This window comes from Mustela erminea, chromosome 19 (genome assembly GCF_009829155.1).
Source record: "Mustela erminea isolate mMusErm1 chromosome 19, mMusErm1.Pri, whole genome shotgun sequence".
Lineage (NCBI taxonomy): Eukaryota > Metazoa > Chordata > Mammalia > Carnivora > Mustelidae > Mustela > Mustela erminea.
The window spans coordinates 30234072-30246607 of record NC_045632.1 but is presented as its reverse complement, the minus strand read 5'-3'; the positions used below and the strand labels follow the sequence as shown (position 1 = coordinate 30246607).

Genomic DNA, 12536 nt, shown 5'->3' with positions numbered 1-12536 from the left:
TGCCATAGAACCCCATTTTGTAGGTAAGGAAAGTGTGGAACTTAAGTTGTCCAAAGTCACAAAGTTGTTAAGTAGTAGAGCATGACTGGAACACAGGCAGTCGATACTCTGTTGTCTTTCAATATGCTTCTTAGGGATGCAGGTCAGCTCAGACTTAACTACTGAAGAAGTGTATCAGCCACCTTTTGCTACATCGTGCTGTGTAACAACCAGCCCCAAAGACTCCCAAAACAGAGGAGTCTTTATCTCAGAGGGTACCAGAGAACTGGCTAGTTATGCAGTCTCGGCCCTGCAGGATCTGCTGGTCCTGCTTCTCAGTCTGCAGTCAGCCTGGAGGTTGGCGGGGCCTGGGCTCATTCACGTACACGGCAGTTGGCTGGCTGACTTCCGAGTGGTGACAGGGCCGTATGTCCCTTACCATACACATGGTGATGGCGGATTCCCAGAGTGATTAGAAGGGACCAGGCTCGGCCAAGATCCCAGGGGTGGGGGATTTCACTCTCCCTCTGGGGAGGGGAAGCTAAAAAGTCACATGACCAGAGACTTGGGTCTAGGGAAGAATGAGTAATGGCGGTCATGTTTTAAAAATCCATTTACAGGGGTACCTGGGTGGCCAGTTGGTTAAGCCACTGCCTTTGGCTCAGGTCATGATCCTGGAGTTCCAGGATCAAGTCCCACATCAGGCTCTAGTTCACAGGGAGTCTGATTCTCCCTCTGACCTTCTCCCCTCTCATGCTTTCTCTCTCTTTGTCTCTCTCTCTCAAATAAATAAATAAAACCTTTATTTAAAAAATCCATTTACAGTACTTAAAAACAGTTCAATCTGTCAGTCTCTGGCTATCTTAATATTTGGGGACTTTTCTCCCCCACCATGCAGGCTGCTGCTGAATCAGCAGAAGCCCAGACCATCCGCTCCGTTCAGCAGACCCTGGCGTCCACCAATCTGACATCCTCGCTCCTTCTCAACCCTCCGCTGTCGCAACACGCAACCGTGTCGGCCTCCCCTCAGACTCTCCAACAATCGCTCCCTCGGTCAATCGCCCCTAAGCCCCTAACCATGAGACTCCCCATGAACCAGATCGTGGCGTCGGTCACCATTGCAGCCAACATGCCATCGAACATTGGGGCCCCGCTGATAAGCTCCATGGGAGCGACCCTGGTGGGCTCGGCCTCTTCCACCCAAGTGAGCCCTTCCGTGCAAACCCAACAGCAGCAGATGCAGCAGCAGCTGCAGCAGCAGCAGCAGCAGCAACAGCAGCAGCAGCAGATGCAGCAGATGCAGCAGCAGCAACTGCAGCAGCACCAAATGCATCAGCAGATCCAGCAGCAGATGCAGCAGCAGCATTTCCAGCACCACATGCAGCAGCACCTGCAGCAGCAGCAGCAGCAGCAGCACCTCCAGCAGCAGATCAGCCAGCAGCAGCTGCAGCAGCAGCTGCAGCAGCACATGCAGCTGCAGCAGCAGCTGCAGCACATGCAGCACCCCTCCCAGCCCTCCCCCCGGCAGCACTCCCCCGCCGCCTCCCAGATGACGTCGCCCCTCCCCGCCATCGGGAGCCCCCAGCCGGCCTCCCAGCAGCACCAGTCGCAAATACAGGCTCAGACACAGACTCAAGTACTGTCGCAGGTCAGTATTTTCTGAAGACGCCCGCGGCAGAGGCAGGTGCGCTCGGGGGTGGGCGCACGGAAGGAGGGTCCGCCGCGCGCCCGCGGCCGCAGCTCGTTAAGTTGCTGTCCGTGACGTGGAAACGTGTAACAGATCACATGGTCCTCTCAAGTGTCTATTAGATAGGCAATAAGAACACAGTGTAGCTGAGTATCATCTTCTAGCTGACTATAAATCACTTTGTTTTTAAACAAGAGAAGCTGTGCTCTTTTATGTGATGCCTTTTTTTATTTATTCAGGCTATATACCTACAATATGTGAATCAAACAGTTTAACGAATCTTGGGACATACTGATGACTGTAGACTGGCCTCTCTGAGTCATAGAAAACGGCCTTATTTCCCCCCGCAGAAGTGAATAAACCACACTTCGAGGCTATTTGAACTTCCGGAGCCCTAAAATAATAAAAAAGCACAGTCCTAATTACCTGAAATATGAAGATCCGGTTTCATACAAACATTTGTATGACGTGAATCGTTGATGGCATTTTTTGTCATGAAAAAAAATAATGTAAATCACAGACTTTTGCCAAAGCTCTTATTTTTTTTTTCCTAAATCTCTCCAGAAAAGAAAAAAAAAAAATGCAAGTGATTAGATTCCATTATTGACTCATTTCCACTTTTTTAACCCATGACTTCTCCAAATCAGACCACAGTATATGTTGTAATGATATCTATGGCCACTGTTAGCCCATTATACTCATTCCAATTAGAAGAAAAGAATGTGAATATTATATTCTGTGTTTTGAGTGACAAGTTTCGAAAAATAAAAACACTGTATTTTTAAAAAGGGAAATGCACTTAAATGAAAACAGTTATTACAAAAAGTTAAGATTTAAAAAAAAATGCAAGAGTTTTTATTATGATGTGATACCGGTAGAATATTTAAAAAACGCACCACATCTGAATAATCAATGTAAATATTTTCTTTCAAAGTTGTAAGTTTTCATATCATGTGTTGTAAAGTTTTCATAAACGAGGCTTTAACGTAAACACTGGTGACATAAACCATTCATTGCTACGTTGCTTATTGTGTTTTTATGCTGTTTTATACTTTTTTATGAGTTATGATAGCAGCAATTAAGTTGTTTGTATTTTGCTTAACTAAAACAAAAATGCTTTTATCTTGCTATAGAATAAACACATTTCAGTAAAAACTGTGGACTGTATTTTGATGCAACAACCAGGAAAATGTTCACTTTTCAAATAAAATGATATGTCAAATTTCACTTTCGGTTCCTTGAATACGTATATGATGGGAAAGGACGCCACATACCAACATTTATTTGAGCCAAAGCGTCATCTTCTGTGTTCAGTTGGAAACAGGATATTCATTGCTAGGAATTTGGATCGTATGGTCTAAATCCAGGACCTTTTAAGAAAATCGAAAATTTTTTTTTATCATTTTTATCATTTTGTTAAGATGCAAGTGGCAAGGTAAGTGTAGAGGAAAGAGCGTTTGTCCTCTGTCTGGGGCTAGAACTTATGGCATTGTGTTATTGCTATTAAAAAGAATGGTGAAAATAATTATTTCAGTGTTCATTTCTTCCCCCCTTTTCTTGCTCTGTAGTGGCTCCTCTTTGAGAACAGTGTGAACCACTATCCCCAGTTGTCTTGCATGATTAATTACAGCATCTGTCCTGTCAGAAGCTATAATGAAGAGGTCTTGATAAAAATTGCAAATTACCACTGGCAACAGTCTTAAACTGCTTATGATAAAATGAAAATTAAAAACAGAAAGTGTCAACCCTGACCAGAATCCTAATCTGGCAAAAATGAGGGTGTGGGTTATGGTGTCCATAGTTCCTGTGTGTGAGACATTCAGAAAGAACGGGATATGGATTCCTCAAAGTTGTTGTTGTATTTCAAAGAATATTTACTGTATGTTGTGGGCTATGAATAATGAATTCAGCTTTCAATATTTCATAATCCTCTTGTACTCTGTATTATGTACAAATATTGAACAGCAAGAGATTCTAATTATAAATTTATAGATTTCTTGCTGTAGGAAAATTTATGTCTAAATTGAAGCTTTTCATAAGATGTATTAGTTGACAGGTATCAGTGTTCAAACAGTCTTAGAACGATGCCTAATCACATCTACAAGGAGGCAATTGTGTTCCACAAAGAAATGATCTGCCTCCAACCCATCAGAAGCAGAGCTGATGGTAAGAGATTTTCTGTGAATTGAAACTAACATTACATAACAATAAGAACCATTTTATATTCTGTTGTGAAACCTTTAGACAAATGTCTTCAAAATTAATTGCTAAACTACATGTGACAGTAATTGTGTATTAGTTCTGTCATTGTCATTTTGAAAACCCATGAAGTATTGCTTGGGAAAAAAATGTCACTAGTGATAAGACTTAATTGCAAGCGAAGTCTGTTTTCAACTGTTTGCAGTTAGAAGCAGGTGTTGCAACATCTATTAAATGATTTTATAAATCTTGGGTTTTATCACATTTGATTAAATGCTGCTAAGCCACTGACGGTCCATTTCAAGGGGAAAAAATAGTTTAATGACTACAGTTTAGGAAAATTAATCATCAGGCAAAACTGTATGTTTAAAATGTCAAAAGGCTTGAATCATGAAAAGACTTCTCCAACCTTGTCACCCGATTATTTTTCTCAGGATTCGCTAAAGCATATTATGGATCAACCTGTATTTCAGTTTATACATGTGACTGGTTCCTAGTCCTGAAACGTCAGTAAGTACTTGCTGTGCTGCTTTGGTTACAGGTCAGAAATAAATCAGGGCAATGAAAAATAAGGCGCGAGAAATGTTGGTAACTGATGAGTGGGATTTCTAAATGGTCTAACTGCCTTCCCTCCTAAGTGGTCTCGGGCATTAAGGAGGCTCCTGCGCACTACCCACACCCCCCATCACGCACCCCCCACCACACAACACCCGCCCCCCATCTCCATCACGCACACCTTTTCTCTCCCCCTGCCAGGTTACTCCTGCTAAACACGTTTCCTTTTTCGCATTAACCTGCACCGCCATACGATGGAGGAACATAAGGGGGTTCTCATTTTTAGCTGACACGGGGTCATTAGTTCTCAACTCAAAGAACAAAAGCTTAAATGCCTCCGTGCAGCATAATTTCTGCCATATATTATTACCACCTGACGGAGGTTTGAAGGCGTTCTAGACAGATGGATTAATATCTCAAGTTTAAGGAGAAGTCCTCCGCTGTGTCCATTCAGCGGGCTTCAGACCTCTGAATGGTTTCTTTCCCGTAACTCACTTCATGGAGCATTTTTCAGCACTGGACTTCAATCTAACCTTTCCTCCCCACCCCCCCACCCCCCCACCCCCTTTGTTTGGCTTTTGTTTTGCAACAGCTGTTATTATCGGTTTTGGTCAGCTGTGATTGCTGGAGGCAAAATAGGACCAGATGGTGTTTTGCTATGCATGAATGGCGAGTTAGAGGCGTTGAGATTGAATAGGCCAAGTTTGAATGGTGTCTGTGCACCACCTGCCTGCCTGGGCTGTGGCGTCCACATCACAGTAGCGTGATCTGCCACCGATCTACGAGAATCGGATGGGAAAGTGGGGCGCTGGGGTGGACGGTCCCCATATTTATTGATCTTCCATGCACTCACAGAATAATGCACTGTACAGTCAATTTGAGTTAATTGGATATGACACAGCATGGGCGTGTAATCTATCACTCTAGAATTCTGGTTCGCTTTCAGGATTTCATTGCACACACACACACACAGAGTAATAGCAGAAATTAACAGGCTAAGTAGACACAAGTTTAAAAAAAAAAAAAAAAAAGATGTCTAAAATTATAGACAGGAGTCCCAAGGTTGAGGTGTGGGGAAGGGAAGGATATCTCGTGAGGATGCTTGTGGCTTTTGTCTGCTAACAGTGCAAGGTAAAGAAAAGCTCTGATCCCGGTGTGTTCAGACAGCCCGCCCTCCTAGTTGTTAGTTACCCATGAAATATTGCAAATTTGTAAAAAAAAAAAAAAAAAAAAAAAAAGCCTAACTGGGAAAATCACACAGATGCACAACCAGATTAGTATTCTCTTAGAAAATATTCCTAGATGGTTTTCACCCCTCAAATATAGTTAGCTTGCCAACTATCTGAAGTAACCTTCAGGATTAAACACTTTCCCTGAATTTTAAAGTCAGTGAACTGTTCAACCCGTGTTGATTGTGATCCTACAGGTGTGAAGGCTATGTGTGTGCCAGCGTGTTGCGGGGGGTGGGGAAAGCTTAACCACCCACGAATCACGGAGTGAGATAGGCAGACAGACACTCCATTTGCCTACTGCCCTAATTACTTAAATTTACTTCTGCTACATGCAAAACACTGTGATGGGTCCCAAAGGAGACGCAAAAATAAACAAGACCTTCTGTTTACTTTGTATATGTTTGAACTTTCCATAATAAAGATTTAAAAAATTAAATAATAATAATAATAATAAACCATCTTCAACATCAGGAACATTTTGTTTATGATGGCAAAGAAACGTACCCCCCAGATAGAATGATGAGTGTGCCAACAAGAGACATATAGCACATTGTTCTGGGTGGGGGTTTTTTTGGTTTTTGGTTTTTGGGTTTTTCTTTGGTAATCTAAGAAATTGAACATTTATTGAGAAAGGGAAGAGGTCACAATTCATTAGGGGTATTAGGGAAGGCTGCATGGGATCATTGGCATTTAAGATGTATCTCGAAGTTTGGGTGGGATTTCAGTGGGCCAGGATGGAAGTGATATCAGGACAAGCAGAGTAGGAGAAAAGCCATTCAGGTAGGTCCATAGCACCAGCCCCATCAAAACAGCAGTAGACAGTATAGCAAACCGGACACACTTCTGGGAAGGGGAGCAGGAGAATGTACTAGAAAGGAAATTAGGAGGTAGATTTGTCAAAGGTCTGGGTAAGGCCGGCAAGGGACTTGGGCTTAACTCAAAAGGCTCTGAAGTCCAAATGAGCAAGCTATGATCAAGATTGATAAAATGCATGAAGGGTTATCAACGGACTTCTAAGAAGGGGGTATCCAGTTGGCATTGAAGCAGAAAGAAAAAGGGAACGAGATTGCCCCTTGAAAATGTACCACAATATTCTAATGACTCACATGCCTCAATACCTCTCTCAATTCATGTCGTCTCACCTCACCCCACGTCAGCCTTCCTGGTGCAAGAACACACCAACGACACAGCCAAAGGAAGGCATTTGGGGCGACGACTGTAGAATAAGCCTTATCCCTACATTAGCATTGAGAGGGAGATCATTTTTCTGTGTTTCTGCTGTGAAAAGAAAGCTATTTTCACCACTGTAAAAAGTACCTCTCGGTGCTTGAACTCAAATGTGATGAATGATGAAAAGAAGCCCGTGCTTTGTTGCTGAGTAAAACCTCGGGCAGGCAGCACTGGGAGGGAGGTTGGTTATGGTCTCAATTTAATTTCAAAGACGAACCTTCACAGATAGAAAATGTGAACGTGGATGTACACTTCTTAGCAGAGGAATAATGCTTTTCTGTAAAACATCTCATTATCCCGGGCATGTGTATAGTGCTCTGCCCTTTTCAAAGCAGTTCCCTTTCTAGTTAGGCAGGTGTTAAGCTCCTGTAACAAATTAGGAAACTGAGGCACAGAGAGAGTTGTAACGTGTTCCAGTAGCTCTGCTTAGAAGAGGCACAGTCGGAACTGGAATGGAAATATCCTCATTGTAGCTTTCCTGTGATTTCATCTTCTAATACTTGCATAGGAATGGCATATCTAAGATACATACTTATATCTGTTTTATATTGGTATACAAGATAAGCAAATAGATATGTGTGTGAATAGATAATAGATATAGAGATAACAGATGATAGATAGATACTTGCATAGATGACAGAAATCCATCAATACAAAAGAGAATAGTAACCCATGTTTTCCTTATGGCTGGACAGACCTTAAACCAGAGTGAACGCCGCCTCGTCTGTGTTCTCCAAGGGGCGTCATGCCACATGGCAGGTTTTTGAGCGTGAATACTTTCCAGTCAGATTGTTTTCTCTACCAGGGTCTCTCTGTAATTATTTTGTATTCAGGCAAACAGCTTTGACCTGTGGCGTTTGAGTGTTAGGACCAGAGTTAGCCCAGAAATGCCAAAGCATGACACCGTACCACCTGTGCAAAAAAGAAGGAAAAAATTGGGTTTGAAGGAAATTGGGATGGGTGAACATCAGGTAGATGTGGGTCGTTATGCATTATTTAGGGCATCCCGTGAATCAATATTGAGCAAGGGAAATCAATGCCTGTATAGGAAAGGCATCTCCTTAGGGATTATGCAGTAGCGACCCTGCCTACTGTTTTGTGAGTGACCGCTCCATCTCTGCAACCACAGCCCCTTCCTCCGCAGCTGAGCGAGGTGGGCTCTACCCCGGCCCACCACTTGTTAAAGGAAATACATAGGTGAGGACCTCGCTAATCCTTTGTCCCCTGTCTGCAAGATTTTGTTATTGCCACAACTTTACATGAACGTAGCTCTAAAGCAATCTCACAGACAGTCCCTTGCTAAAATCAAATAGAAATGAATGACAATTCTAGGGGCGCCTGGGTGGCTCAGTGGGTTAAGCCTCTGCTTTCAGCTCAGGTCATGATCTCAGGGTGCTGGGATCGAGCCCCGCATCGGGCTCTCTGCTCAGCATGGAGCCTGCTTACCCCTCTCTCTGCCTGCTTCTCTGCCTGCTTGTGATCTCTCTCTCTGTGTCAAATAAATAAATAAATAAAATCTTAAAAAAAAAAAAAAAAAAAAAAAGAAAGAAATGAAAAACTATTCTAAAACCCAGAATACCAGGCGTGAGCATTCTGGTAAATGAATATTTTGGGGGGGCAGGAGGGGCTTTCATTTGCAAAGTGAGTGACTTCTACGGAGTCCACAGAGTCCTGGCTATTTTGAGACGCACATCTTACGCTGACCTTCAGATTTTTGGCCCACTTTTTCTTTCTGGTCACGTCACCTCACATCTACGGATCTATTGTTACCCGGTAAGATTCTTTCTGATACCAGTCCTTGTTACATGTCATGCTTCTGACATGCAGAGAGAGTCTTAATTTTCACTTTGTCACAAGGAGAGAAAATGATGCCGCGTTCTAAACCTGTCTTAATTGGTAATTTGCAAATTTGATACAAGATCTTAGTCCAAATCATTCAGGCCCGCTGTTCCACCCCCGCCCTCTCCGCTCATTCTTAATCCTCTTCTTCCGTAATTGCTATTGAGTATGTAGAATCCCAGGGGACAAATAATAGCATCTGAGGAAATTACCTACATGTAGCCCGACCTCGGGTGTGCTTTTTTGGATGCCAAATTAAGACATCCATCTTTGGATGTTTGGACAGTTACCTGGAAGGACTGGCACCCTTTTCTCCATAATAACATTTTTATAAATTGTGTCCAAATGCTGGCATACCTAGCATGGGACTTTTTAATGATGTTCAGAATGTGTTGGCCAACGAATGTGAGGAGAGCGATCGTTCTTTTCAAAGCAGAACGTAATTCCGTGGGGGAAATGTGCTAGCCTTTCATAGGCAGAAAATAAAATTGTTGCTTAAGTTATTTGGAGGTAGAAACGTCTTACCCCCCTCTCCCCAAAAAAGTGTGTTTTCTCACAGTTTAAATCCTAAAATCCGAGTTAGTAAGGAGATTGGGATGATTGGCAGGAAAAAATTTCAAGATTGAAATACGCCAAGAAAAGGTGGCTTCTACTAGCCATCTTGCTTCTAGGTCATTGAGAGCCCTGCTTGGCCCTCAGTCGACTAGTAGACACAAACAGCCAGAATGACTTTCAGAATGGGTGCAAATGATGTTTTTGGCATTGGGTTAACTTCTCTGAAGACATTTATTTGCAGGTTGTGCCTGAAGTTTGTTTATTGCTGAAGAACATATTATTTATTGGGGATAAAATATGTGCTTTGTTCATATTTTGAACAAAATAGGGAAGTCAGACTCTTGAGAAGGTAACTTTCTACAGAGGTTTAAATTCTTTTTTCTTTTATTAAGTTTTGTTTTTTTTTGTTTTGTTTTGTTTTGTTTTTTTTAACAGAGAGAGCGAGAAAGAGAGAGAGCACAAGCCACGGGGCAGAGAGAGAGGGGGAAGCAGGCTTCGCACTGAGCCCGATTCAGGGCTTGATCCAAAGGGCACCTGGGTGGCTCAGTGGGTTAAGTGTCTGCCTTCAGCTCAGGTCATGATCCCAGGGTCCTGGGATCAAGTCCCACATCCGGCTCCCTGCTCAGCAGGGACCCCACTTCTCCCTTTGCCTACCACTCCCCCTGCTTGTGCGCTCTCTCTCTCTCTCTCTCTCTCTCTCTGACAACTAAATGAATAAAGTCTTTAAAAAAATAAATGCTTGAATCAAAACTGCTTCAAGATCAGAGTCACGTTTTTTAAAAGTTGTTCTCTGTAGTTGCTAAAAATTTTTACAAAGTGAGGGGCCTCTTCCTGGGGAAAACTTCCTTTGGGGATTTCTGGATGCAAAGGCTGGCACTCCCAAGACCTCACCAGCACTTCTCCCGGGGGAAATTCACAAAACACCATTTGGTCAATTTCAAGTGCCGACATCACTGTCACTCCTGCAGGAAATGAACACAACTCTCCAGAGCATATTACGCATGCTCGGCGCTACACAAAAACTCTGCAGAAGTGTGTCAGGGGTCTGCACACGTTGGCCGCGATTCCTGCAACAGGCCTGAGCTGACAGGTAAGTAGGAACTACGTCAATGAAAGAGAACGCAGCCCCGGGAAGGAGGAGATGATTGGATTCCTGTGGTTTCTGGGGGCCCGGGGAACAGCCCTGAAACTGCTTGGCCCCAGAACTAATAAGCTGCATTTTGTAAGCCTGTATTCTTAGAACAACTAAGAGTTTTATGTTTGATACAGATGGTGTTTATGTGGAGTATACGAGCTCAGCGTGAGAAGTAGTCATAAAACAGACTGGGGTTTGGTATAATTATTCACAATTACTATTGTATAATTGGATGCCATAACTATTATATAAAAAATATTTTAAGAAGTAGACTCTGTTCATACTTTCATAATAGTTCTTAACAATAAGAGACATATGCTGTAAACATCGTAACATATTTTATGGTGTTTACAAACTTCTGCAAGGTTTGGCAAAGTTGCAAATATAAAACGCCCAGGTTCTCCTTGGCATTCCTAGGAAAACCAGTTGCCCTTTATTTGCTTCCAGTAGCAAGCCACCTGGGACTTGGGGAGCCAACTGCTGTAGGCCACTGAAATGCATGGATAGTTGTGGATATATCAATATTTTAGCAGTTAAAAAAAAAAAAAGGAAAAAATGGGTCTGTGCTGCTGAAAGCACCCAATTCTTCAGTTTTTTTCCAAGCAAAGTTCTGTTACGCCACATTGTGACAACTGGTACGTCGGCATAATGCTTATTTTAATGTTTCTGGATGGAATTAGTGAATCTACAGACATCAGATCCTTCTACACATAAACTCTTATGTCTTCTAATAGGAAGAAAAGATGAGCCTATGTCCCTATCACCCCCAAGCGACAAAACCAGCACAAAGAAAATTCATTAGCGTTTTAAGCGAAACTTCATTTCCTTTTAATTGCATTTACAAAGCAGGTCTGTGTCCGTGAGCGCAGCAGCTCTTCTCGCTGGGAACAGTAGAGCATGGGAAGTAAATTTCAGAACAAATGACTTCAGTGAGAGTCTTGTTTTCCAATGCATGTGTAATGGACACTGAAATCAATGCAGCTCTCTGCAGTGCTCCGCACCCCCCCACTCCTGCTCATGGGTGGCATCCACTGCTGAACTTTTTGCCTGATTCTTGAGGGTAATTATTGCACTCTGATGACTGGAGTCTTTATTAGAGCGTTATCGGGGGTTTTCAACGTTCCTGTGTTATCATCAAGAAGGGAGAAGCATCTTTACCGTCTGGACCCCTCTCTAAGGTCGGCGATTCCTAATGCAGAGGAGTGAGCGCCAGGCTGGAGACTATTACTCACATAAGCTCACTCCTTGTGGCTCCGAGGACCTTGCCCTTGAATATTTATCTGCCAGGTGACAACAAACATGATGTCTTCTGCCTTAGCAGCCAGGAAGAGTGAGAGTTAGCTCCCTTGTTATGATGGAGGCCAAAACTAAATGTTCCAAGCCTAGATTGAAACGACCTGTTTTAGGCATGGTTTCTGAAAAGGAGAACTGCTCCTGGTTGTCCTCCTTGGCCCTGGAGGAGGGACGCAGTGAAGCACGGCTTTGGTACCCTGCTGCATTATGCCTGGGTATGTGGCTGGCTCCAGCCTTCCAGAGATTCTAAACTGTCTTGCTGTTTCCTGCACCTGGAAGATGGCCAAGAACGCTCCTGACTCCATGAGTGCAGCAGCATGTATAATCAACTCTGGGATCAGGTTCTCTTGCAAAAGAGAATATGAATATTCAATAAGCAAGGGTGCTCAGGATTTTCCCTCCTTGGACCTGCACTGACACACCCTATTTTTTTTAATAGATCAGATAAACATGCATATGCATTTATGGACTACTAAGCTTAACCAATATATCACAACTGTTTGGTTTATTTGACTGTATGTCACCCCTTTTAATCAACCTGGCTTAATTCTACAGTTCAAGCAGCAAGCAGCCCAAGGGACTGTTAATGAAAGAGAATCATTGTCTTTTTTTTTTTTTTTTTTAAAGATTGATTGATTGGTCAGAGAGAGAGAGAAAGAGAGAGAGCACAAGCTGGGGGAGTGGCAGGCAGAGGGAGAAGCAGACTCTCTGCTGAACAAGGAGCCTGATGGGGGACTTGATTGCAACATTCTGGGACCATGACCTGAGCCAAAGTGGATTCTTAACCAACTGAGCCACCCAGGCGTCCCACAATTGTTCCTTCTGGTGTTAG

General features: G+C 43.1%; 1 protein-coding gene across 3 annotated transcripts in view; it reads left to right on the top strand.

The window, feature by feature from the left end:
• Nucleotides 1-2893, top strand: part of TOX3 (TOX high mobility group box family member 3) — a 111841-nt gene extending 108948 nt beyond the window's left edge. For all 3 annotated transcript variants that reach the window (XM_032325403.1, XM_032325402.1, XM_032325400.1), the window contains exon 7: nt 878-2893. In XM_032325403.1, the coding sequence (XP_032181294.1) occupies nt 878-1642 (765 nt within the window). In that variant the 3' untranslated portion in view covers nt 1643-2893. The remainder of the gene's footprint in view (nt 1-877) is intronic.
• The last annotated feature ends 9643 nt before the right edge of the window (nt 2894-12536 follow it).